The following is a 26,791-nucleotide window of genomic DNA, read 5'->3' on the forward strand; positions in this document are numbered from 1 at the left end:
ACCACAGGCCAAGGCGTGCAGGCGGCCGCTAGAAGCTGGAAAAGGCAAGGTAATGGATTCTCTCCTACAGCCTCCAGAAGGAATGCAGCCCTGCGGACACCTTGATTTTAGCCCAGTGAAACCCATTTTGGACCTTCGACCCCACAGAACTGTATGATAATAAATTTGTGTTGCTGTTTTAAACCATTAAATTTCTGGTAATTTGGAAATTACCTATTAGCAGTAGGAAACTAACACAATATTCTTACCTAGGAGCAAGTCAACTTTGACAGAAAGACAAAAGTCCATAACCCAACAAACAGAAGCTCATACTATTACTATCACATATTATTTCTATCCCAGTGGTTTCCTCAAGTTTTTACAAAGGCATTTTAGCATCATGTTCAGTTTTCAATATCTTGCTTGCAAAACAGTATCCATTCTCTGTGCGTGATATGAAATTGGAAGAAAAATTTGTAAATAACCCCATCGTAATTTCAAGGAGGATTTTGTGGGATGGGGATAGAGCCCCAGCTACAACATAGTGTTTGTGTATCTGAAACATGTTTCTCAAATTATTTTTCTGTTGCTCTAATTTGTGTTTGTTCCACTTTGGTGGGGAAGTTTTACAATGGGGATTACAAAAGCTTCAGCCACAGAAACTCTGTACCACAACGAAGTCATGGACTCATCCACAGGCTCCCAATCACTGGAGTTGCATCACTCTATCACAATATGATTCTGAATTGTATTATTTCCTTCATGTACAGCTTAATTTATTTTTAGTTATGATTAAGATTGTTTTGATAGACACATCAATTCTTTTGAACCATCACCAATTCCAAGAGGTAAATAAAGATAAATTTCTAAAATCCACTCTGGCATCCCATTTTCATGTGTTGAAAGAGTGGCAGCACTGCTAAAATTCACAGGGGAAAAAGGCGGGAGAGGACACTAGGCACTCTTACCAGTGCTACTTTGTCGTCTGTGATGGGAAATTCTGGACACTTCAGGGTATGTATCTTGCGAGCTCTCACGCCTGGAAGGCTGAAAAACAGCACTTCTTTCTTCCCCCTTTCTTGGAAATGGGGGAGGGCCAAAGTTCCGTTCATCTGATCTTTTTCTAGATGTAAATAAATGTGAAATTTGCGCTTCATAAATACCGCCGGGCCTTCTTCCGAGGCCATACCCTAAATCTCCTTCTGCCATGTCATCGTCCTCTGTTTCCCAGGTCTGCGCCTCTGCCTCACTCAGTGACCTCACCACGCTGCTCATCAGCCAGATGTCGTCTTTACCATAGGAAAAACAGGTTATCTGTAGTTAAGAAAAACAGTAATTAAAACACCATCAGTATAAGAAAGTTAGGTTTTCCAAAGAAGAAACGTTCCTTTCTGTATTATGCAGGCATGACTATCCCAGCAAAGCACAAGCTTACAAATGCAATCCAAATTCAAGGTCTTCAACATTTCAGGACTTTTCCTAGGTAAGAAAAATTCCAACTTCTTATTTCAAAGATGAGGGGAATTGTAAGGAGGCAGGAAAGGCTTTTACTGAATGTAGTAGTCTACTAATCAGGATAAAGCAGACAGAGCCTTTGCCAAGAATACTCTTGATGTACAATAAAGGAAAGGGTCTGGTTTTCACAAGACTAAGTGCTACATAAAATTCAGAAGTCTCTAAAAAATGAGACTTTGAATGACTTAAGACTATCCTGCCTCTGTCCCTTCACAGCCCTTTAACCACTTTAGGTGCTCAGGTCTCTTCCGGTCTCTCCGACAGCTCCACTTGGTCCATTTCTGTGTAGACAACTAACAGAGGTTTTATATTTGGGACAGTGAGAGATGGGAAGGAAGAAGGTGCCCCACCTATCTTTCTCAAATCATGCTGCACCTGTATTCAAAACCCTCCACTATTTCACAAGCAATCAGAGCAAAAGCCAAAGCCTTTTCAATGCTGAGGTCCTCTGCTCATCTCTGCCCCTCTCTCTCATCCTAGGCTGACGGCCTTGCCTCCCCAGTGTTTTGACAGTGCCAGGTACTCCTGCCCCAGAGCTTTGTGTTCCAGCTATCTGGGGGAATACTCTTCCTCCATAGTTGCACAGCTGGTTCCTCACCTCCTGTGAGTCTTTTCTTCATGCCATTTTTCTCAGGGGGGCCTGGTACCCCATCTTAAATTGCAAACTACTCCTCCCTGTCCCACTTATCTGCTTTATCTTTCTCCTTAGCATTTATGGCCTGTTAACATCCTCCTCCATATTGTACTCATTTTTCAAAGCATGCCACTAAAAGGGAGAACGGTAGTGCAAAAGTGGGAGCCCAGTGAAGCTGAAGGTGGTTTCAGCCTGCCTAGGATCCTCTCAAGAGGTATGACATCCTGAAAATTTTCCCTTCCCAGTGTCCAAACCCACTCTAAATGGCCCTAAGAAGAATGTAAGCTCCACAAGGGCAGAAGTTTTTGCCTGTTTGGATCACCACTGCATTTCCAATGCCTAAAACAGTATCTGAGACAAAATCAGTGCTCAATAAATACTTGTTTAATAAAAGAATAAGGCAAGGAAGGAATATACAAATTGAAATACTTGCCTCTAGGGCAGAAAAACAAAATAGTCACCTCAGCAAGGCTCCACACTGGATACTGTGGGGCTAATTACCTGCCTTTCTTACTAGAAGAAAACATCTCCAGGTAAAATGCCCTACAGAGAAATCATCATTACCCAGCCCTCCCCATGTAAAGACCATTGTAAGCACCTACCTGGCGATAGTGGCCTACCTGGTGGCTGGAGAGCACCTGAAACGTTCAGCATTGTACCTTTCTCTAGTACAGAGTACAGTTAAGATAGACTTTCACCACCACCAGACATTTCAAAACTGCTGCTTTGCTGTAGTTATTTAGAAATATTTCATCCTTCTCACAAGACTCATTAAAAAGAAAAAGAACGAGGGCCGGCCCAGTGGCTCAGGTGGTTGGAGCACCGTGCTCCTAGCAGAGGTCACTGGTTCGATTCCCACATGGGCCAGTGAGCTGCGCCCTCAACAGCTAAGATTGTGAACAACGGCTCTCCCTGGAGCTGGGCTACCGTGTGCTGCCAGGAGAGCTGCTGTGACCAGTAATGAGTGGCCAGTTGGCGACTGACTGCCTCAGCTGGGGGGAGCGCAAGGCTCATAGTACCAGCATGGGCCAGAGAGCCGTGTCCTACACAACTGGACTGAGAAACAACGGCTTGAACCGGAGTGGGGGAGAGAGGTAGAAGAAGGGGAATAAATAAATAAATAAATCAGGTTGCTTATTTAAAAAAAAACAAAACACATCTGACATTTTTTTCTAAATACCCTTCTTTTAAGTAGTTGCTTACCAGGATTTTCAAAAATAAAATCTGTCTTTCAAAAATAATTAAGTCTCATTTTTTGCTGATCCCTCTCTGATTCTTCCACTATTAAAACCACACATAGCTGCCAAATCTGATTATGTATGAAGGGTTTTTTGTTGTTTTTAGGGTCAAAGTAACATATATTTTCAATGTCTAAAAACAAAGGCCCTTGAAAGATTTGAAATAATACATCCTAAAAGAAGATGCATAGATGGAAAGACATTCAACCTCATTTGTCATCAGGGAACTGTCGATTTTAAACTACAATGAGATTCCAGCACATACTACTGCTAATTCCAAGTGTTGCTGAGGACGTGGACATCCATAAACACTGTTGGTGGGAGAATAAAATGGTACTAACACTGAAAAGTTTGACAGTTTCTTTTAAACAGTGACCCCGCAATTGCATTCTTGGTATTTACCCAAGAGAAATGAAATCAAATGTTCATACAGAGATGTGTGCATGAATGCCCATAGCATTAGTCAAATTATCCCAAAACTAGAAACAACACAGATGTCCATTAACAAGAAAACAGACAAATTCTAGTACATCTATAGAATATATTCAGCAATAAATGAATTTCTGATATATGCAATAGCATGGATGAATCTTACAGACATTATGCTAACAGAAAAAACACATACTGTATGAAATCCTAGCAAAACTAATGTATATGACAGACAACAGATCAACAATTGAATGGGGTGGGAAGGTGAACTTCAAAGGGCACGAGGACACTTTCTGGGGTGATGGAAAAGTCTTCTATCTTGACTAGAATGATGGTTTGTCAAAACTCATCCAACTGTCTACTTACAATGGTGCATTTTATCATATGCAAATGATAGCTCAATAATATGCTGTGAAAAATTGTTTAAAACACAGAAAAAAATAAGGGACCTTAAACTGGATTAGGGGGCAAGATGAGAATTGTGTTGTCAGTTGTATCCTCCTGGATAAGAAAATTATTAAACTGAATGCCTTAAATCAGCAACAGTTTTTTTAGTGACAATAGCAGCTAGCACTTGTTGCTTGCTTTCTTCCGTGTGCTAGGCACTATTTTAAGTGCTTTATTTAGATTATTCTATTTAGTCTTCACAAGCACATGGTAAGAGAACACTATTATTATAATACTTAAGTTTAGACAATTAAATTGAAGCACAGACAGGTTAAATAACACAGCTAACAAGAGCCAGATTCTGAATTCAGATCCCTGATGACAGACACTGTTAACACTCTTAGCCATTGCTTTCTGTTATTTGGAGAATTTCAGTGAGATTAACATCAGAGCAAACCAAATTTCTATTATTTATGACATCAAATAGAACTGGAAGTAAAAGTCTAAAATAGCTAGTTTTAGCAACACTCAACACAGTCTACTGGACCCATTTTCTCCCCAAATTTTCATAAAATCATTTTGGTTCCTTTATAAGTTTATTTCCTAAATAAGTAAGTTTGTCTATGTTTATTTGTCAGGGTAGACAGTAAATTATTTAGTACATAAGAGGCTGTGTTTTACCTCTAGTGCAGCAGATTTCTGTTTATAAATGCAACCTCACATCTCTGTTAGGAGGGTGTGGTCACAGGTAACTAGCGGTGAAGAAAATGGAATTGGTCAACACAAAGGAAAAAAGCAATCAGGGGAAAGCATAAGCAATCACAGGATTACCTAAGAATATTTTTTAATGCACCACATATATTCAGGCATCATGGGGACCTCTTCCCACTATTCAGAGTTGAACATAATAACAAGCTTTCACATGGACCGATGCTCTACTGTTTTTTAAAATGTAACTTCAGGAACTGTTGGCTATGTACCTGCCCATGTTTTTACGCTAATAGTAATGCTAATATGGAATGCAGTCAAATTAAACTTGACTTTTGGAACACATTACTTTTAAGAAAGGGAAAATATTTGAAGTTAACTAACATTCCATTTGACTAGCTTTAAATGCATTCAATGTTGACAACCAGGGAGGCAGCAGGATGTGTGATGGAGAAGGCCTGGTCTCAGGAGTTCTGGGTTCAAAGTTCACTCCACCAGTTGCTGCTCTGTGATCCTAGGCAAGTTGTTTAACTTCTTGGAGTCTGTTTCCAAATCTCCAAAATGGGTTTAAGCATAGCTACTTTACAGGGTTATATAAACCCTATATTTGAAATCAATGTTTACTGAATTAGAATTTGAGTATTAGTTTCTTCATTTGTCAAATGAGGGGATTGGATAAGATTACTTGGTTCTTTGGAGCTCTAAAATCCTCGTTCTATATTAGCATTTTCCAAAGTGTGCCCCATGGAACCCCAGTCCTATGAACTATAAGTTGTTACTAGGAATAAAAGGGCACTTCTGGTTTTATTAAGGGATGCATCTTCCTATGCCGGCCCAGGCATACATGACTTGCCCCAAATTATACAAGTAGTGGCAGAGGCAGGATCATATCTCTGGCTCCTTGTTCAGTACTCTGGCCACTTGGGAAAGGCCATAGGATGAACATATTGCAGACTGTGAGCAGACAATCTTCCTACTTCTGCACTAAAACAACTTTTTGAAAAGTGACCAGTGACTTCCTAATTGCTAAATCCCAGACCTAGTCTCAGTTCCTCAGCCACCTCCACGTCTGCAGAAGCTGTGACTCCTGACTCACCATGCCAAGACCCCTGATCCACCTTGGCTCCCCAGCTCCACAGGAATACCAACTCTCTCATATCTGCCTGCTCAGGCTCCTTTTCCTCTTCCTGTCCCTTCTATATTTGTTTGGCTTCCACTCCTAAATACACTTCTCCAGCTGGATATCCTGCCAGCAATTCAAACACAGATTGTTCAAAAACAAATTAATTACCCGCCCCACTTCCCACCTCAGCCAAACCGCCTCCTGTGTCCTCTATTTCTGCAAATGCATCAACCATGCTCCAAAACACCAGGCCCAAAATTTTGGAATTCTTTTTCCCTCCCTCTTTTTTCTCTTTAGTGCCTTCAGTTGTCAAGCCCACTAAATCCACAAAATCTCCCAAAACCATGACCTTCTTCGCACATTAGCTTCACAGCCCTGGCTGAATTTCTTGTTACCTCTCCTGGACTAAACCAACGGTTCCCTAACTGGTTTACTCCAAGCTACCCTACACACTGTTGCCACGTCAATCATCTCCAAGCATAGATCCAATGATACCCATCTCTTGCCCTAAAGCCTTCCATAGCTCCCATGGCATAGATATTAAAGTGTCACTCTGTTTTCTACAAGAATCCTGATTTCACTTCCTGTTTCAGCTGTTAGAACTCTCTGGGCATCTTTCTACTTCCACAGAAAAGGGACTGCACCTGCTCCCAGGCCAGTCACCTTCAAGCCTCAGCTGATGCCATTCTCCATGCTAGGAATGCTGTTTCCTCTCAGGCCCGCTTCAGTTCATGGCAGCCTCTCCCTCCAGTAGGCTTCCGGACTACCCTGGGCCAGACATGATTTCTCCTACCTCTGAGCCCTCCTAGCTCTACATCATACCTTTTAATAGTCCTCACTTCCTACCTAATGCTTTTATTGTACACTCCCGTAGTGCAGGAGTACATATGTCTTATTTGCTTGGGCATAACAGGTGTTCCAAAGATATCTGATGGACAGATTGGAAAAAGAAAACAGTTTCCTGACCAAAAAACTTGGACTAGAAGGATCCACACCCACTAACTAGCCTGACAACTGTTGCCTTAGCAAACAAGTTGGTCAAACAGACACCTAATTCCTGTCAGGCAGGCAAAGAGGAAGGAACTGGACCCCTGCCTGGTGAATAATGGCCTGCCGCACAGCGCCCTAGGATTTTATGTTTTAACTTTTTCTGTTAAAATAACTTTAATTCACAGGAAGTTGTAAAGATAATACAGAGAGCGCCTGTGTACCTTTCACCCAGATTCCTCTAATGTTAATATTAGGGTACGGTTATCAAAATTAATACGTTAACATTAACTAAACCACAGACTTCATTACAATTTGCCAAGTTTTTCTACTGATGTCCTTTTTCTGTTCCAGGATCCAATCCAAGATGCTACGTCCCATTTAGTGCGCTGTAACGTTAAGGCTCAAAATTAACAGAAAAGTAAATAAATATAGGAGGAGGGGAAAGAGTCAGAAACAGGATCTTTCAAATCTAGTCCTTATATTGTTAACATCAGACGAGGCCTTTAAACTAGCATTAAGGGAAAAAGACAATTTGCCAGCTTGTTCACAACCTGCCGAGTTTGCACGAATGTGCGCCCCCCAGCCCGGGGTCCACCCCGCTCGCGGCTCCCACCTGCCAGCTCTGGCGACCGCACTCTCCACCACGGAGGGCTTGGGAACTTGGCCTCAGCTGTCAGGACCCCCGCCGCCCTCGCGCCCTCGCGCCCCCTTCAGCGCGCTCACCCCGCGCGGAGCCTCCACGTCGCGCGCCGCGCCTGATCCTCCAGCCACGTGACTGAGCGGCGCAGCCCGGAGCGGAAGGGCCGGTGAGGCCGCCCAAGCTCACTCTGTGAGTGCAGCGGGATATTACAGTATCCAACTACAAAGCCCGTATTTTCCCCGCTACGGACAACCGAATTATAAATAATAGCACGAGACGTGGAAAACCAGAACAAGGCAGCGTATGTGTCAATAAAGGTAAAATACTTGGTTCAAAACACTTGTGTCTAGGAGTCCCGTAAGAGAAGGATGGAGCTGAGCTGAAGTTCAGCGGTGGAGGCGGCCCTTGTCGGCTGCCTTTCAGTACTCAGAAGTGAGGAGAGCATTGTAGGCCAAAGGAACTGCTGGGGACGGCCTGACAGTGGGAAGGGGCGAGAGGGAATGGCCTTAGCCGATACTCGGAAGACCTAGTCTGTGGATTTCCTGGGACGGCCCCGCCTCCTTCTAACCTCACCAAAACATGTTGGGTCATTAGATTAATTACGTTGGTGAAATGATTTTGGTATTATTTCCTAATCCCCAACATTCGTGAAATAACTGAAGGGACCTGTAGTGATCAAAAAACTTGACGGGATTTAAAAATCACTCTGGTTTGGAAATAAACTGATGAACCTGTTCCTCCCAGTAACAAACTTCCTTTTCTTTCTTTTTTTTCTTTTTTTCTTTTTTATTGGGGAAGGGGAACAGGACTTTATTGGGGGAACAGTATGTACTTCCAGGCCTTTTTTCTAAGTCAAGTTGTTGTCCTTTGAATCTTAGTTGTGGAGGATGCCGTTCAGCTTCAAGTTGTTGTCCTTTCAGTGTTAGTTGTGGAGGGCGTAGTTCAGCTCAGGCCCAGTTGCCCGTTGCTAGTTGCAGGGGGCAGAACCCACCATCCCTTGCGGGAGTCGAACCGGCAACCTTGTGGTTGAGAGGATGTGCTCCAACCAACTGAGCCATCCGGGAGTTCAGCGGCAGCTCAGCTCAAGGTGCCGTGTTCAATTTTAGTTGCAGGGGGCAGAGCCCACCATCCCTTGCGGGACTCGAGGAATTGAACTGGCAACCTTGTGGTTGAGAGCCCACTGGCCCATGTGGGAATCGAACCGGCAGCCTTCGGAGTTAGGAGCATGGAGCTCTAACCGCCTGAGCCACTGGGCCGGCCTCTTTCTTCTTTCTTTCTTTTTTTTTTTTTTAAGATTTTATTGGGGAAGGAGAACAGGACTTTATTGGGGAACAGTGTAGACTTCCAGGACTTTTCCAAGTCAAGTTGTTGTCCTATTTTAATCTTAGTAGTGGAGGGCGTAGCTCAGCTCTAGGTCCAGGTACCTTGTTAGTTGGTTGCAGGGGGCACAGCCCACCATCCCTTGCGGGAGCCAACCCGCAACCTTGTGGTTGAGAGGCGGTGTTCCAACCAACTGAGCCATCTGGCCACTGGGGAGCTGAGCAGCAGCTCATTGACTTCGTTCTAGTTGCTGGCCCATGTGAGAATCGAACCGGCAGCCCGGTTGCCCAGAAGAGCTCGCGCTCTAACCAACTGAGCCACCCATCTGCCCCAACAAACTTCTTTTAGTCTTCCTCTTCTTCAGATCCAGCCCATTATTTCCCTTAACCAGGTATTTTTCAAAAGCATACATACCTAGTTATATGGAAAACCAGACAGAATTGAGGCTCTAAAATTTCTCCTAATTATAGGACAAGATCAGTGCTATGTGCTTATTAGATGCTCAGGGATTTAAAATTATCATAAAAGATTAATAATATATTTATAACTGTAAAGTCTGTTTATGTACTATCTCATTTAGTGTAATAAACATATTCAATAGCTTTGCAAGCAAAAAATAATTCTTCTTCACCTAAAACTTTATTGTAGCAAATCCTGAAATGAGATACTGTAAGTCCTTTAACTTTTTCAAAAGTTCTTTTTCAGTATTGTTTGGCTATTCTACTTTCTATATGTTTCCATATGAGATCAGCTTATCAATTTTTATGTTATGGTGAGATTTTTATTGGTATTGAATTTATAAATCAATTTAATAATATTGAGTCTTAGAATTCATGAACATAGTATATCCATCTAACTGGATCTTTCATTGGAATATTCTGGATGCACATCTTGCACATATTTTTAGGCATATATGTCAGTACATCATGCTTTTTGGTACTATGATAAATGGTATTGTTTTTATTTTTATTTCCAACTATGTGTCACTACTATATGAAAATGCAACTGACTTTGGTGTGTTGATCCTGTATCTGACCTTACTAAAAGTCACTTATTAGTTTAAGTAGCTTTTGTGTGGATTCTTATTGGAATTTCTATATAGGTAATAATCATGTTTACTGAGAATAATTTATTCCTTTCAGGACAGTATGTCTTTATTTTCTTGCTTAATGCACTGGCTAGGACCTCCAGGACAATCCATATGCTTTTTATTCACTAGTCTTGTTTACAAATTATTTTTTAATTCTCCTTTCCATAAAAATAAACCCCTTAAACAATAAACCTCTGGATGGATTTCAGGGGTCTGAATCTTTGAAAAATATGAACATTTTGTATTAATATGTATATCTGTATTTCCTTGAAGGAAGTGGGTCCATAGCTTACATCGGACTGTCAAAGAGATTTATACCATCAAAAGGGTTAAGGAACTAAATTTTAAGTAAAAGCCCAGATATATATAATATAAGGATTTTTCATGATACTGTTTTCCACATATACAGCAATGAAAGTTTTTAAGAACAGTGTTATTGTTTTTTTTACCTTACCATCCCCCACCCATAGGAACGAATAAATGTTTCTCAGCAGTTTTGACCCCTGTCACTTTTATGTTAACAACAAATTTAAATGTTGGTAGGGATTGGTGGTAGGACATGCTTAGAATGCAGAAGAAATATAGATGAAGACCAAACCCCTATTTCAAAGCCCACAAAAATAAAAATATACCAAGAAGGACATAAGGGGGAAAAAAGTCACTGGTTATGCACATACCAAAGCTCATTATCTTAAGGCACTCTTGAGAAACTGAATAAATCAAGAAGTGTAATTTACAGAATTATAAAATGATTAAAAATTTGGCACACTTATCTCGTTTGGCTTAAATTAGCCGATTTAAACAAAAAGTTAACAAGTAGGTTTAAAACCAGAGACAAACAGTGAATGAGGCATTTTTAAGTCCTTTTCCAAACAACTGTAAAATGTTAAAGCATTGTCTAGTTTCACATGAAAACTTAAGACTGAAATTAGTGACTATATTAATATTTACAAAATTCCGAAAAGGTGTGTAGCTCTGTATTATGCTCCATTATCTCCCTTCTGTTAAAAGAAAAGCTCATTTATTATCATGAGTCAATCATAAGTGTTAGGACAATTAGCAGTCACTTGATTAGCATGAGAATTGAATGAATCCCAGTAGTGAAGACAATAGTCTTCTCAAAACAGCTGTCTATACTACTAAAAATAATAATAAACACATATATGGTGCTTAGTATATGCCAAGCACTATTTATTTAATCCTTGCAATAGCTCTAAGTAATTGTGCTCATTTTATGTGATTAGTAGTACTGGGTAGCACCTTTGTGATATTTTCCTAGTCCAAGTTATCTTTCTTTTTTACCACCATACCCAGTCTTGAAGGCCTTGCATCCATTTATCTTTCTCCGATACTCATAGTAGAAAATAATATTAATCTCTTCTATTCTCTCAGTATATTAGAATCTCCAATAGGGCACTTGTCACAATCTACCTTTTTTGTGTGCATATCTTCTTTGCATACTAGGTAAATATCATCTAGAGGTCAATAATTTATCTTAGGAGGCCTTCCCTACCACGTGGAGTCTTGCACATATGTAATAGGCAATCTATGTTTAACAAAATAAATTTACTAAATGTTATGTTTGCATACGATTTATCTTCCAGGTATTTACTTGACAGATAAACTTGCTCATGTGCAAAATTACATAAGCATTTGGCAGCACAATTTAATTGGTAAGTCTGCTAGGATGGAATCCTGACTTTGGTATTTCCTACCTATGATCTTGGGTAAGTCAACTTAAACCTTTTGTGCCTTGGTTCCATCACCTGTAATGCAAGTAATACCTACCTTACACAGTAGTCATGTGGATTAAGAGAGTTCACTTTTGCAATGTGTTTAAGAGTGCCTGGCACATAGTAATAATATATGTGTTATTCTTTCTTACATCATTATAATAGTAAAAAGCTGGAAACCACCTTAATGTCCATCAGTAGGGGATTAAACCAATCATAGCACATCCTTAATGGAATTTCATACACACAACAAAAAGATTAGGGGTCCAAAGACCATGTACAACTGACTAATAGGCACATGAAAAGAGGCTCAACATCATTAGTCATTAGGGAAATGTAAATCAAAACCAAAATGAAAATATGAGTGCATATCCACAGGATGGCTATTATGAACAGTAGCAAATGTCAGCAAGGATGTGGAGAAATTAGATCCCTAATACATGGATGGTGGGAAGGTAAAGTAATGCAACTGCTTTGGAAAACAGTTTGGGTATTTCCTCAAAAAGTTAAACTCATTTGCAATATAACCCAGAAATTTCCCTCCTAGATATATACCCAAGAGAATTGAAAACATTCACATAAAAACTGTACAAATATTCATAGCATAACTCATACCAAAAATTGATACAACTCAATTGTGTCACTGATGGAATAAACAAAATGTGGTATAGCCATACATTGGAATATTATTCACTAGTCTTGACTGTAACAAAGAATGGGGTACTGGTACAGGCTACATGGATGACCTTGGAAACATTATGCTAAGTGAAAGAAGACAGACACAAGAGGCCACATATTGCATGATTACATTTATATGAAGTGTCCAGAATATGCAAATCCCTATATACAAAGTAGATAAGTGATTGCAAGGGGCTAGGAGAAGGGAAGAATGAGCAGTGACTACTAAGGGGTATGGGACTTCTTTTGGGTGGGTGATGAAAATGTTACAGAATTACATAATGGTGATTGTTGCACAGTCTTGTGAATATGATAAAAACCAGTGGAATGTACACTTTAAAATGTCAATTTTATATGTGAATTGTATCTTACTTTAAAAAAAAATAGGGAGGTCTATAGGTTCTGAGCTGGTATAACCTCCAAAATATACTAAATGAAAAGATAAAATATAGAACAGTTTACATTGTATGCTACCATATGCTTAAAAAATGTGTACACACACAACACACATACTTTGCAGGCATAAAATCTCTCAAAAGATACTTAGGTAACATTATTTCCTAAAGGGAGGGGTCTGGGGTGGCTGAAGAACAGGGGTGGCCTGGAAGGGAAACCTACCTTTCCAGTATAGCCTTTTGTACCTTTTGAATTTTATACAGAGTGCAAGTATTACCACTACCCCCCCACCCCTTTTAAAAGGAAGAAATAAATATGGAAAACTCTGATGGTTTATCTTTGGACTTTAGTTTTATTTCTTTTTTTTTTTTAAATTAATTAATTATTTATTTATTTTTATTAAATTTATTGGGGTGACAATTGTTAGTAAAATTACATAGATTTCAGGTGTACAATTCTGTATTACATCATCTATAAATCCCATTGTGTGTTCATCACCCAGAGTCAGTTCTCCTTCCATCACCATATATTCGATCCCCCTTACCCTCATCTCCCACCCCCCACCCCCCGCCGCCCTTACCTTCATTTTCTTCTATCATAAACTCAAAAGATATCCATCTACCCATTTGGTCAGATTTACTTATTCTTTAGCAACTGAAGCACTAAATGATGAGTATTTATTCTTTAATCTTTAATAATATTATATTCATTATACTTGAGATGGTTTAGCTTTCTCGTGGAGGAAAAACCCAAACATAAACCTTTATACTATCCACCTACTAGTTCTACAGCAAAATTTTAATTTTAAAAAAGTTTTAATGATAATTGGACAATTTATATGATGTAGGCAGAGAAATATCACAGTGATTATAAGGTGGCTAGTATTGAAAATTAAGAGCTATGATCTTTGATCCATTGCTCAATCCATTTCAATATCTGATTGATATTATCCTCTAGCTCTTCTGGTTTATTGCTGGGCAGCTGATGAACTATTTCTTCCTTGTAGGATGCTAATGCTTCTTCATGAAGAACTTGAAATATTTCACACTGAATATTATCTTTTAGTTTCTTCTCATTATAACCCCTAAAAAGCAAAGAGAAGATAAGCAAACAAAAAGCAAACTGAATGGCATTAACAGAGTTTTAGGAGCATACCAGAAACTGGACATTTTTGAATATACGAAAAATCATGCAAAAATACTTCTTGTAGTCTCTTTACCTATAGAAAATAGAATGGCACCTATAAGAGGTTAAACTAAGAGGGTTAAACTACAAGAGGATTAAATTAAGGCCAATGTTTATGTTTGTCTAAAATTTTCTTCCCCCACAATTTGTCAGCCAGTCAGTTAGCAAACATATCGACCTATCACAAGCCAGCTATGAGATAAACATAAAGTCTGTAGGTAATGGTCCTAGATTTCAAAAGAATTAGAGGAGTTTAGGTATAGACAGATAAAACAAATAGATGGCATATAATGAAATGCATATGATTGGAATATTATATACTAATTGAGTACTTTATCATATAGATGTATCTATCTGTACTTTACCAATTCCAGACAACGAAAAAAATTGACTTATGTACTCTTTATGTAGATATATTAGCCAACCAATTAGCTTGTGAAAAATATAAAGAAAATTCAAACTCGAATTAGTTAAAGCTTTTAAAGACAATCAAAATTAAATTGACCTACTTAAAAGGTCAGTTGAAATGACAACCTACAGAATGGGAGAAAAGTTTTGCAAATCATATATCTGATAAATGAAATATGGTCTATCCATACGAGTACAATGGGATTTTATTTGGCAATACAAAGGAATGAAGTACCGATGTATGCTGATAAAACAGATGAACCTTGAAAACATTATGCTAAGTGAAAGAAACCAGACACAAAAGACCACATATTGTACGATATCATTTATATGAAATGTCCAGAATACCTCATAGGCAAATTCACGGAGATAGAAAGTAAATTACTGGTAGCCTTGGGCTGGAGGACTGAGGGGTAATGGTGAGTGACTGCTAATGAGTATAGGTTTTTTAGTGGGGTTAGCGAGTGATGAACATTTTCTAAAATTGGTTGTAATAATGGATGCATACTTCTGTGCATATACTAAAAACCATTGAATTGCGCACTTTATTTATTTTGATTTATTATTATTATTATTGGAGAAGGGGAACAGGACTTTATTGGGGAACAGTGTGTACTTCCAGGACCAAGTCAAGTTGTTGTCTTTTTAATCTTAGTTGTGGACGGCGCAGTTCAGCTCCATGTCCAGTTGCCGTTGTTGGTTGCAGGGGGCACAGCCCACCATCCCTTGTGGGTTCGACCAGCAACCTTGTGGTTGAGAGCCCACTGGGCCATGTGGGAAGCGAACCGGTAGTCTTCGGCATTAGGAGCATGGAGATCTAACCACCTGAGCAACCGGGCCGGCCCTGAATTGTATACTTTAAATGGGTGAACTATATGGTATGTGAATTTATCTCAGTAGAGCTTTTGTTTTTTAAAGGTGACTATTTTAGAACTTTAGTCAATGGCTAAAAACAAAAAAGACTAGTTCTCATAGTTTTTTCATACCTCAGTTAGTCTTTGGCTGTTTACAAAAAACAGTAATATTTCCTCTTAGATTCCGAATGTTGGTACCATGCAGACTTGGTTTTAACTACAGACCAAATAAAGTAGTCACATTGGCCAATTTCAGAAATCTGAAGAAAAGTTTACACTTTTAAGAATTCAATGTTTTTCCTTTCTTACCTTGTTTCAAGTCTTTTGTATAATATACTGTTATCTGTTTTCAGCACAAAAACTATGTGAAACCAGCGTTCAGGGAAGAAATCACAACCATGGTAATCAACAATAACTCCACCTTCACTCATTTGGTTTTCTAACTCATCAACTACCTATAAGAAAGGGAAAGAAAAAAAGATGAATGCTCCTTTAAAAATCCGCTGTCTATTTTCCTATTAAATTTTTTAAATGTGTATTTTATTAAAAAATTGTACTTACTCTATCTTCATCTAAAATGGGACAATCATACTCTTCATCATAGCCATCATATAACTGCCCTGAAAGAGATTTACATTGGCTTGTTATAGTATTTTCTAAGTAACTTTCAGTAATTTTCAATTAATTCTAGACTTTAGGAAAGGAAATATATCACCAATTTATTTAATTTAATTATTTTTTTTTCACTCTTTTAGAGACAAGGGATGGCACTAACACAATAGGTGTCACATGGACACCAAATAAAAAGGACAGTAATAATCAGCATTTTGTCTAGAGGGAGACTTGGACAGTGACATATCTGAAACTTTTAGCTATCAAAAATTGAAACAAAGAATGACTGTAGCCAGTTACAGAATTTGTGGGGCTATTAGAACTGCATTGTTTTTGGTGACCTACAGATTAGTGCAAACAGGGGACATATGGATACACACACACACATTAACAGCAGGTTAAGTTCCTAATTTATTAGGCCAAGGATATGAAACTTGTTAAAAACAAGTTCTTGATTCCAGAAATGAACCCTCTTGTCACTGAGGTCACATCTTCATTGGGTCTGGGGAAGTAGAGTCAGTACCCAGATGCTCCTGAACAGTATCTTTACTTCTCAATTTCCAGCATCCCCAAAAGCCAAGGGTTAAATGTCTTATTTCAGAAGGCAAAACAAGAATAATGGGCAGTTGTAAAGAAAACATTTAAATCTAACATAAGAACTTTCCAACAAACCAAAGCTGGCTTTCAAAGTGAGTCTCACTTCAGAAGGTGAGACATACCAATCCCACACTCGCCTGAATCCCTAGGAGGTATGTAATGTAAGGCAGAATAAGATCATCTACTTAGCCATCTCCGAGAATATGCTAGTCTTCCCGCCTCTTCCCCCTTAATATTTTGGCGCAGGTCGAAAACAGGTTAAAATGAGTTCTGAATGAGGTACGAGTTCTGAAGTGATAAAAGGGTAGTCCTGGGGGACGAAAGGGGGCAGGCCAGAGACAGTTGTAACTCTTTGCCTGGAGGGTCTATGGGCTGATTCTGGGGACATAAGCCACCCACCTCTCCATCACCCTAATGTGACCTCTGCCTCCCTGGGATACTGCTCAGTTACCAGCAACTCTATCAGCCTAAAAAATTAAATTGTCTTCATGTAGAGAAAACTGGTTAACAATATGGAAAACAATCTAAATCTTTATACTCAAACTCTAGGTGGATTAAAGAGCTAATTTCTTAATTCCAAAGATATCTAGCAGAAAATTTAATCTGTAAAGGAATGATTTACTTGAATTTGTGAAGCAATAAAATCACTAATTCAAACATAAAATGTTAAATCTCTGTACAATGAAAAATAATATGACTTTAAAAAAAAGAAAAATAACAGACTGGGAGAAATATTTTGTAGTAAGACAACAGACTGAAATGTAGATTATATAAAGACCTTAAAAATCCAGATAAATTTAAGTAGCTTAACAAAGAATAAGAATTCACACAGGATGGAAAAGATCACTAGTAAACATACATAAAAATATTTTGGACTGTCCCAGCTATTTAAGAGATGCAAGTTACAATGAGTCTTTATATGCCTGTTATATTTGTTACATATATATGGTAAATGGACTCTGGAAATCTATTTAAAAAATAATTTTAAAAAGAAAAATGCTGTGCCCATACAGATTTCCTCAATCATTTAATTTCTAAACAGAAAAAAATTGTGATAAAATGATTAAAAATGTTCAATAGGGAAATAGTTAAATCTTGGTTTACTCACTTGATGAAATATACAATTAAATAAAGTTCAGGAAATAAGTATTAGGTAGTTAAAAAACACTGTAATATAGAATAAGTAGCAACATGATAAATGCTTATGATATAAAAGTAGTAAAACATAAAAAGCAGAATCCATGGCTGTCTGCAATAGGGACAAAGATTAGAAAAAAAAAGATAGAAATAAATTAGTAGGATTTGAAGTACTTTTTCCGTCTATTTTTAAAATACTGTATTGTGTGTTTTTTTACAATACACAAAATCTAAGAATACCTACAGCTGATTCTGTACTGTGTGGGAGTCTCAGATAACTGCTAAGGTTCCTTCATATTTTAAATCCTTGACTCTTAAAAGACTAGTGAAATCTAAAATACATGCTATCTAAAAGACAGACAACTATTATTCCAATGCTGAAATGTAGGATTTGTTAAATCATGTTAATGTTTTAATAAAAGTATAATCCAAGCCTGCAAGCATACATTTCAAACAACATCTATCAAACACCAGGTAGGTACCAGTGACTGCAGGGTTAATGAGGGTATAATAGTGAACAAAAAAGAACGAGAAAAACAAATACAGTCCTTCCCTCAGAGGTTAAAATGCAATGAGAGGACAGACAACTAACCTGGAAATTATACTGTATTTTAATATTATGGTTCATCATGCTATGGGAGCAATAGGATAGGCACCTATTATGTTAGGAACATAATCGTGGGATATTAGGGGAGGGTTCCTGGAGGAAGTGACTTCTAACTGGAAACTTGAAGTAGTTAGCTAGGGAAAAAAAGGTAGGGAAGACTATTCTCAACAGAGAAAACAAGTATTCAAAGCCTGAGAGACTAGGGAGGGCAGACTCTTTTAAAGGAGGGAAAGTCAGAATAGTTAGGAAATAAGTGATAAAGGACCAGGTAAACAGAGGCCAGGTCAAAAAGGGCCTTGAAGGCTACCCTGAGTTGCGACTTTATCCGAAGGCAAAAGAAAATCATTAAAGCATTTTAAGTATGAAATGACATGATCAATTTCAAGTTTTCTAAAATAATTTTGATTTGTGAGAATGAGTTGGAAGGAAGCAAATCCAAAAGCACGGATACTGTACTAAGGCTACTGCAGAATTTTAGGTGAGTGGTGATTATAACCTGTACCATAGGGAATGGAGAGAAATGGACGGATTCTAAACTTCATTTCAAATTTCAAAAAACAGGTGGAAACTATTTATTATAAGTTTCAACCGGAAATCAAATTTGTAGCTGTCTATACATAGGATCTTAATCTACAATGATGAAAAGGCTTCCTTTGATTACATTACCAAAAGTTTAGAAAATTACTTACTTTTGTAAACCAAGTTTTATAAAGATGTATTACTTGCAGAAAAATACAATTATGGAGCCAGTTAAAAGGCTAAGTTCTTGCCTTAAAAGACCTTCCTAGCTGTTGTTATTCAAGCTATAAAATTGTGACGTTTTCTTTAACTGCCATCCTAGAATTTGCACGTACATGAAAGCTGTTCTTTAAAGATATTGGGATACTAGTTACCTATTTTGATGCTGTTGCCAATAAAGACATTTTTAGATTGTTTTCCTTTGGAAACATTTACCACCATTTATCTCAATTCAACAAGAAGCTTATAACTGTAATGCAATCAGTACAAGAAGTTAATTGGTTTAGAAAAATTGAGTGCTTTGATAACCTGGTGTTTTATATAGTATAGAGCAATGAATCCTGCTTAGAGAAGTTAGCACCAAAGATGTAACATTTGAGTTGGGCTTTTAAAAGAGCTGTTTGTAAGGCAGAAAAGGGCATCTACAGGTAAGGAAATAGCATGTATAGAGACATGGAGGTGGAAAATTCCCAGTGGGTGAGGAATAGTGCACTGTGGGTAGACAAGGGGACATCGGGAAGATTGGCTGCAGGTAAGGCTGAAGGTAGACCACGGCCAGTTCATAATCTCCTGTACTTCATTAAGGATAGACTTTTATCAGTAACAAGTTCAGTCGTTATTCCTGCTCCCCTGGCTTTTTTAAAGGACATGATGGTGTAGAAGAGGCAGGGAAGATACTGACGAGTAGGAGATTCAGCACCAATAGTTTCAAGAATGAGAAAGGGGTACCACAGGAACACAGCACCCGTAGTCTGAGGAATGGGATAGTGGTTCATAGCGATTTTTCAAACTATCAAGATTTAAAGGCCAAATGGATCTGTGTTGTGTATGAATGTGTTTGTATGTGTGGCGGATAGGAATCAGGAGTGGGCAAGTAGCGTAGGAATAACCTCAGAGCATGTGCTTTATAAACATTAATTTGGAGCTGTCTGAGAACTATTCAGATCGTTACATTTAGTTGTCTAGAAATTGGGCTAAGTTTTAATTATAAATTTAAGAATCAGCAGCAACAGGGAGTAACCAGTCCTGAGTGAATGAAATTACTGGAGGGAGAGAGGTGGCCGGTTAGCTCAGTTGGTTACAGTGCGGTGCTAATAACACCAAGGTTGCTGGTTCGATCCCTGTATGGGCCACTGTGAGCTATGCCCTCCTTAAAAAAAAAAGAAATTACTGGAGGGAGGAGCAGAATTACAATATGGCTGCAGTAAAATCAGAGGAGCAGATGCCAAGATTGGGAGAGAACAGTGTCGGAGAGGCCAATGGAGAAGTTAGTTCCAAAGGCTTCCAGTGGAGGGGAAAAATGGGACACAAAAGAGGTTAGAGCAGGGATAGCAAACTTCTGGAAAGGACCAGATAGTAAATACTTCAGGCTTTGTGAGATAGTCTTTAGTTAGTGGTTCCTATAAAAACAGCAGCAGCTTGCCAACCCTTGGGTTAGAAACAGATCAAGATTATAAGTATTAAGGGCTCAGCTATGCTTTATAACCTGTTTGCAATGGATCCAATTTCAATATAATAGTATTACTTTGTCTAGACTTGCAAACATCCTGGGGTTAGGAACAGTGGCTTCAGACTGATCAACTGATGGCAGGAAAATTAAAGATGCTGGTAAATATAATTAAATGATTGTATATGGGAAAGGATATTAAGTGAGGAGGAATCTGAGACTGGAAGAACAGGGATGAAAAGCATTCTTAGTCACACATTTACAACTTCCAATAGTTTTATTAACCGTCATGCCCACACTAGGTTTCCTGTCTTGGTTCCAAATGGCATTAGGATGGTCTTTGAAAATAGTTGACCCTAGAACAACGTGAGGATTAGGGGAACCAACCTCCCGAAAAATGAAAAACCCGTGTACAACAACAGTTCGCCCTCCACATACTAGGATTCCCAACCGCGGAGTCAATGGAAAAATCCGTGTATAAGTGGACCTGCGCAGTTCACACCCATGTTGTTCAAAGGTCAACTGTAATACAGCAATTCAACATGATTACTAGGATGGCAATAAATGCCCATTTAAGCATTTGTTTAAAACCAGTGTTTTTTTCTTTTATAGTCTCATTTCTTTCATAGTAGGGCTTCTCAACCTCAAATACTGACATTTTGAGCTTGAAATTCGATTATGGGAGTGGAAGATGTGAACTGGGGGATGTTCAGCAGAATCACTGACCTTACCCATTAGATGTCAGTAGCAACTCTCCCAACCCATCGTGACTACCAAAAATGTCTCCAGAAATTGCCAAATATCCCCTGAAGGGCAAAATCACCCCTAGCTAAGAACCACTGCTTTATAGATTGTACGGTTTCCCTTAAACTATATCATCATTTGGAAAAAATGAGGAGGCTGGATGTCTCAGAGTATTTTCTAGTTAAGACTCTCAGGTACATACAAATTCCATCTGAGGAAAAAAAGACATTATAAACCTTATAAAGTACCTCATCTAATATGTCAAGTTAGACCAGAAATCCTTTATCTGGCCATTATAGGAGAGAAAAAAACACTTGTCCTTTAAGGCTTAGATACCATCTCATCAATAAAATACAAAGAGGATGCTTGAGACTATACATCATTAGGTGGACACACAACTGGCTAACATGGTGTGAATACAAGCAGGAGAGGACCCAACAGTCTGGTGTGACTGTTCCTTGTAATCCTATTCAGGGTGGATTAAATAGCAACTTTATTATTAAGTATAGAAAGAATGGCTACTGTATGAATCTGAAATCACTTGTCAAAAACTGTAAAATTCAACAGGGAAAGAAACAAAAGCAGATTTCATACAGGTATAAAATGGAGACCTACTAGCTACCATGTTTCCACGAAAATAAGACCTAGCCAGACCATCGGCTCTAATGCGTCTCTTGGAGCAAAAATTTATGTAAGACCCGGTCTTATTTTACTATAAGACCGGGTCTTATATAATGTAATGTAAGACTGGGTCTTGTATTAATTTTTGCTCCAAAAGACGCATTAGAGCTGATGGTCTGGCTAGGTCTTATTTTCGGAGAAACACGGTATGTACAACAGCAAATAAAGATCTAAGTTTTGTTAACTATAACTTAAATGCCAGACCTGGATTAAAAATATAAGCATGACAGTGACTTACAAAATCAAGAATATGACAAGATGCAGAAAATTGACTTGCAAAGGGGGAGGCTAGAAATTTTTTTTTTAATTTTAAAGTGGGGAGATACTGGGAGACACATCAAAGGTCCTTAAATATAACCAAAGGGACAAAAAAATAGGACCTGGAGAAATAGGGCAATTGAGGAAGATAAATCCAAACAGATGAGGACTTATTATGAATAAAAATACTACCCAAGTGGTCTCTCCAAAAAGGAGATGGTTATGCTTTAGCAATCTGAGAAAATGGAACATAAGATTGACATATACCAGAGATAATACTATGATTTAAACATCAGAAGACACTAGAGCTGACACTCTAGTGGTAATGAACAGACTGCAACTTCAAGTTCTTGCAACTGTTACTCCTGTTGGTGATAATGAGGGGGAAAACTGCTTCTAAAAACATAATTGCCAACGTACCAACAATCAAATTGAAGAAGGACTTTATTTTTTACACTTAAAGGATGATGAAAAACTATTATGAATCCTATTAAAGAAAATCCAACATCTCAATTGAGAAGTATGGTAACTATATTTACTCATTAAATACTATTTAAGTTTTGTAAAACACAACTTGAAAATATCCAGCATGCATGTTTAATCTCAGTACAATGGATTCAAGACCAAGTATACATGTCACATGCATCAAGGCCAGATCACAGATTATCATAGTCATCATCGTCATCATCATCGTCATCGTCATCATCACGTTTTCTTTTCAATGCATTTGATGATTCATTGGTAGTATTTTGTGATGACACCATGTTAGTTGTTATAAGAATGTTTTTGGACCCAATTAATGATGGATTAATCAGAACATTCTGAACTGCTGACGTTGCAGGAATTGATGCTTTTACACTTGGCGACTGCGAAGTGGGCATCTGGACTGTAAACCTTTGCCCTGTGAGGGACATTGGAGCCCCTACTTTAGTTGAAACAGACATGGTTTGTGGGGTCGGTGTGCCAAGTGTGGGAGTACTTGGTCTGCTAGTAACTGATCCAACACTTAGTCGTGGAACTGTTATTCTTCCCGCAGAAGTAGATGCTTTTTTTTGTAAAGACTTAAGTCTATAGTTTGGAGCAGTCAAGCAGTATCTGTCAGGTGGCAGTCTAGGGCCTGAATATGGCTTGATCAATGGCAAAGGGGTTTGATTTCTTTGCCTTGCAATATCTAATAAAAAATCTCTCGGGGGAGGAGAGGTAAAAGACTGGTCAGCACGACACTGGATTGCCAAGCGCACATCATCTGCATCAACGGTAGCTTTCTTAGCATGGCTTGAATAAATTTTTGCATCATCTAGAATTGTGGTCACATATCGGAAGGCAAACTCCAACATCTGATTTATAACTCTTGGCTCATATTCTGTAATCCCCATATCCTTCAGGATTTGTGCCATCATCTGTGCATCTTTCGGCATGCTCTTGGGAGAAGCCATCTTGCCAGACTCCATGATATCCGGTGATCAGACTTCAGATCATTTGAAAAAAATACGTACATTAGGTCAAACCTGAAATAGTTACTATAGTAGCAACTGTCAGGAACTTAAAAAATTTTAAATACGTTAAATTTTTCAAAATATATTTAAATTTTAAAAATATGTTAAATCTTTTTAATGAGGCACACTTTAAAAAGTTCCATTTAATTAAATTTATTGAGTTTCTACCCTGTAGAAATCATGATAGAATAAAGATACAATTATAAGATAAACAAAGATAAAGACACAATAAGGGAGTGATAAAAGATGAGGGGGAAATGGTAAAATAAGTAAAAACATATTTTAGAATATGTGCAGTTGCATGCAGACATGCAACTATCAAATTAATCTAAGAAAATACCACAGGACAGTCATGTTCTACTGCCTGATTTCAAAATAAATCTGTCCTTCCAGTAAGATCAATATAACACTGTCTCCAAAGACATGCTCAGCACCACCCAAACCTTTATGTGTTGACCCATCTCCAAACATTCTCCCTCTTCTTCATATTCAGATTCTACCTATCCTAAATCCAATCTCTTCAGGAAAACCTCAATTATTACTGTCCACAAGAACTGCTAGTCAACTGGGGAGCAATGTAATTGTCAAAATAGCCAGGACATAGCTTTAGACACTTAATGCTATTTCTATGGATCCCCAATAGAGCATAACTCCTTAATGGCAATCTTTCTCTGCATGTTGTATCCTCTCAAGTATAGTACTAATACTCCATTATCTGTCACACTCTCTCTTTTTAAAAACAAATTTAACATCAAAATGTCCCTTACCTTCTCGAGCTAAATCACCCACATTAATGTATTTCAGTCCTGATCTTGATGCAAGCTCTTTGCCCAGCGTGGTTTTTCCAACCCCTGGTGTACCTGTAAGAAAAATACTGTTCATGAAATACTTTCTAGGCTTTAGCAAGCTATGTGCCCCTCTTAAGGTTAATGACTGAATGAAGTTTCCTAACTAGCAATCCCATGTGAATTAACATACACTAGGACCACCCCAGCCTGATGGATGTCCAAGTCTCACCTAGTGTATCTGATTCTCTCAGGAGTGGGGCTTGGGTGATTCTGATGCCAATTCACAGACTGCTTGCCAACACTATGGGAATTCCCAGAGTAAAATTAGCCATCTCACATAAATTAATATCATTGTTCGCTTTAATTTTTTAAAAATTAAGAAATTATTCACGGAAAAAAATCTAAGCAGTATGAAAGACAAATCTCATTTCCACCTGTGATCCCCTGTACTCTTCCCTAGAGGCAACCACTGTAAACCAGTTTCTTATATATCTTTCCAACCAAGTCCTACGTATATGTGTTTGCGTACACATTCATGTATACGTATACACAATAGCATGTGTACATATATGTATACATATTATGTGCACATACACACACATAGATTCCCTTTTACATAAATGGCAATGCTACACATTGTTCTTCATTTTCCCTTTTTATTATCTATTGTATTTCAAGATGAATAAATGCATAATTGTAGGCTGTTCAGGTTTAATGTCACCGAAATAATAAAACTTGATCGTTACAATTCAAGATAACGGGGATAAATCAAGTCTCCATATATAAGACAATAACATTTACCTTAACTCCACTATAATACACCAAGTTTGAACCCTGAACTTACCAGGTTTTCAATAAAATGCTCACATTGATTTTTGACAATATGGCTTAATATTAAAACCCAGGACACTGTCTGACCCAAACAATTCAGGTGCCGTAAAATCTTCCTACTTTTTTTTTTTTCAATTTTATTGGGGAAGGGAAACAGGACTTTACTGGGAAACAGTGTGTACTTCCAGGCCTTTTTTCCAAGTAAAGTTGTTGTCCTTCCAATCTTAGTCGTGGAGGGCGCAGCTCAGCTCTAGGTCCAGCTACCGTTGCTAGTTGCAGGGGGCACAGCCCACCATCCCTTGTGGGAGTCAAAACCGGCAACCTTGTGGTTGAGAGCCCACTGGCCCATGAGGGAATCAAGCCGGCAGCCTTCGGAGTTAAGAGCACGGAGATCTGCCTGAGCCACCCGGCCGGCCCAAATCTTCCTTTTAAGGAATCTTAAAGGCCGAACATTAATTTGTTGAGAGGTTAATCTGCAACTCTCAGAAACAGAAATTGTGCACTACCAACAAGCTTATGTTTTGTTAAATGATGAAAACTTTATTGCTGTTTCCAGAGTGTCTCAATTTTTCTGTGTTGTAATAGCACCTACAACCATTAGGTTTTCTTCAATGAATGCCCTATGATGCTATTAACTGCTACAATTTAATAAACATTTTCAGAGTTAAACGACAAACAATAACATTCTTTAAAGTCGTTATGCGGCATTTCAGTACTCCTCACGTATAACAGGCCCGGAGACCCAGAAGGGCCCGCACGGGAATTTTTCAGCATCTCTACACAAGAAAGGACAAGAGATGCTCAGTAGATGCCTTTTGTTCTTGGAAGAAAAGAAAAAAGCCTCTAATATTAACCCAACAAACATATATAGCAAATTAATCACCCTATGCCACAAACACCTGAGCCCTTTTACTGAAATCTGACTGTCAGATACAAAGGAAAAATGAAAAACGGCCAGGTAAGGCCTAACGACTAAGGCATCCACCATTAACAGATCTACTAAGGGCCAAACACTGCCTTACAAGATATAGCAAAAAGCCAAAGAAAACCCTGCCAAATAAAGAATCAACATCCATTTTAGAAACAAAAACCAGATTCAGGAAGAGCAGGCAGCGTGCCAGAAAAGGGAACTAGATTGGTCTACCTCTCTCCACCTCACCGAGCAACCTCGGGCCAACAGAACGAATGTTCCCCCCCCCCCCCCCCCCCCCGCCACCTACAGCAACGATCGCGAGGGCCCCATCTCGAGGCCCTGGCAACTGCCACGCCTCGAGGCCCTCGACCAGCCTTGAAACCGAACATGTGAGCGCCCCCCCTCAGAGACACACACTTCGGGCGCCCGAGGCCCCAGTGCACTCAGCGTCCCTGGCCTGCCCCGCCGCCCAGCCCCTCCCCGCCGCGCGCCCTGACCGGTGAGCAGGATGTTCGGAAGCAACATGGTCCTCTCCGCGACGGCTCTGGGAACCTCGGCACACGAGACCTAAGTACAACAGGCTGCAGCCGGAAGGAGCGGGCCGCGGCAAGCGCCAGTGGCCCCGGGGTCCTCAA

The 26,791-nt window shown here is 38.9% G+C and overlaps 3 protein-coding genes and 1 long non-coding RNA gene across 5 annotated transcripts in view; 1 reads left to right on the top strand and 3 right to left on the bottom strand.

The window, feature by feature from the left end:
- Positions 1-7,850, bottom strand: part of CCDC125 (coiled-coil domain containing 125) — a 26,273-nt gene extending 18,423 nt beyond the window's left edge. The window contains exons 1-2 of one of the 2 annotated variants that reach the window (XM_019728054.3): positions 7,727-7,850; positions 948-1,293 (exon numbers count right to left, since the gene is read on the bottom strand). In XM_019728054.3, the coding sequence (XP_019583613.3) occupies positions 948-1,254 (307 nt within the window). In that variant the 5' untranslated portion in view covers positions 1,255-1,293; positions 7,727-7,850. Of the gene's footprint in view, positions 1-947; positions 1,294-7,616 lie in introns of both variants that reach the window. The other variant, XM_019728055.3, reaches the window with a different exon arrangement.
- LOC141570697 (uncharacterized) lies at positions 7,824-17,231 on the top strand. Its single transcript, XR_012495105.2, has 4 exons — positions 7,824-7,960; positions 11,658-11,780; positions 15,109-15,331; positions 15,661-17,231. It is a non-coding gene; the product is annotated as an uncharacterized LOC141570697 (long non-coding RNA).
- On the bottom strand, positions 13,193-26,789 carry AK6 (adenylate kinase 6). The gene is made up of 5 exons (XM_019728057.3): positions 26,654-26,789; positions 24,392-24,484; positions 15,869-15,927; positions 15,617-15,762; positions 13,193-13,944 (listed from the first exon to the last, which is right to left on the bottom strand). Exons 1-5 carry the CDS (start codon positions 26,679-26,681, stop codon positions 13,752-13,754), a joined length of 519 nt encoding a protein of 172 aa, XP_019583616.3. The 5' UTR covers positions 26,682-26,789; the 3' UTR covers positions 13,193-13,751.
- On the bottom strand, positions 22,555-26,700 carry TAF9 (TATA-box binding protein associated factor 9). The gene is made up of 3 exons (XM_019728056.3): positions 26,654-26,700; positions 24,392-24,484; positions 22,555-23,596 (listed from the first exon to the last, which is right to left on the bottom strand). Exon 3 carries the CDS (start codon positions 23,577-23,579, stop codon positions 22,785-22,787), a length of 795 nt encoding a protein of 264 aa, XP_019583615.2. The 5' UTR covers positions 23,580-23,596; positions 24,392-24,484; positions 26,654-26,700; the 3' UTR covers positions 22,555-22,784.
- Positions 26,790-26,791: the final 2 nt, after the last annotated feature.

The sequence above is a fragment of the Rhinolophus sinicus genome, chromosome 3 (genome assembly GCF_057876585.1).
Source record: "Rhinolophus sinicus isolate RSI-liver-muscle chromosome 3, RSI-T2T, whole genome shotgun sequence".
Lineage (NCBI taxonomy): Eukaryota > Metazoa > Chordata > Mammalia > Chiroptera > Rhinolophidae > Rhinolophus > Rhinolophus sinicus.

Excerpts from the sequence above, each read along its gene's own strand:
- TAF9 (XM_019728056.3), bottom strand. The coding sequence starts at position 23,579 with ATGGAGTCTGGCAAGATGGCTTCTCCCAAGAGCATGCCGAAAGATGCA.
- AK6 (XM_019728057.3), bottom strand. The coding sequence starts at position 26,681 with ATGTTGCTTCCGAACATCCTGCTCACCG. Across the intron at positions 24,485-26,653 it reads TCCGAACATCCTGCTCACCG|GTACACCAGGGGTTGGAAAA; the intron begins GTCAGGGCGCGC and ends TTTTTCTTACAG. Across the intron at positions 15,928-24,391 it reads GGGTGATTTAGCTCGAGAAG|GGCAGTTATATGATGGCTAT; the intron begins GTAAGGGACATT and ends AATCTCTTTCAG.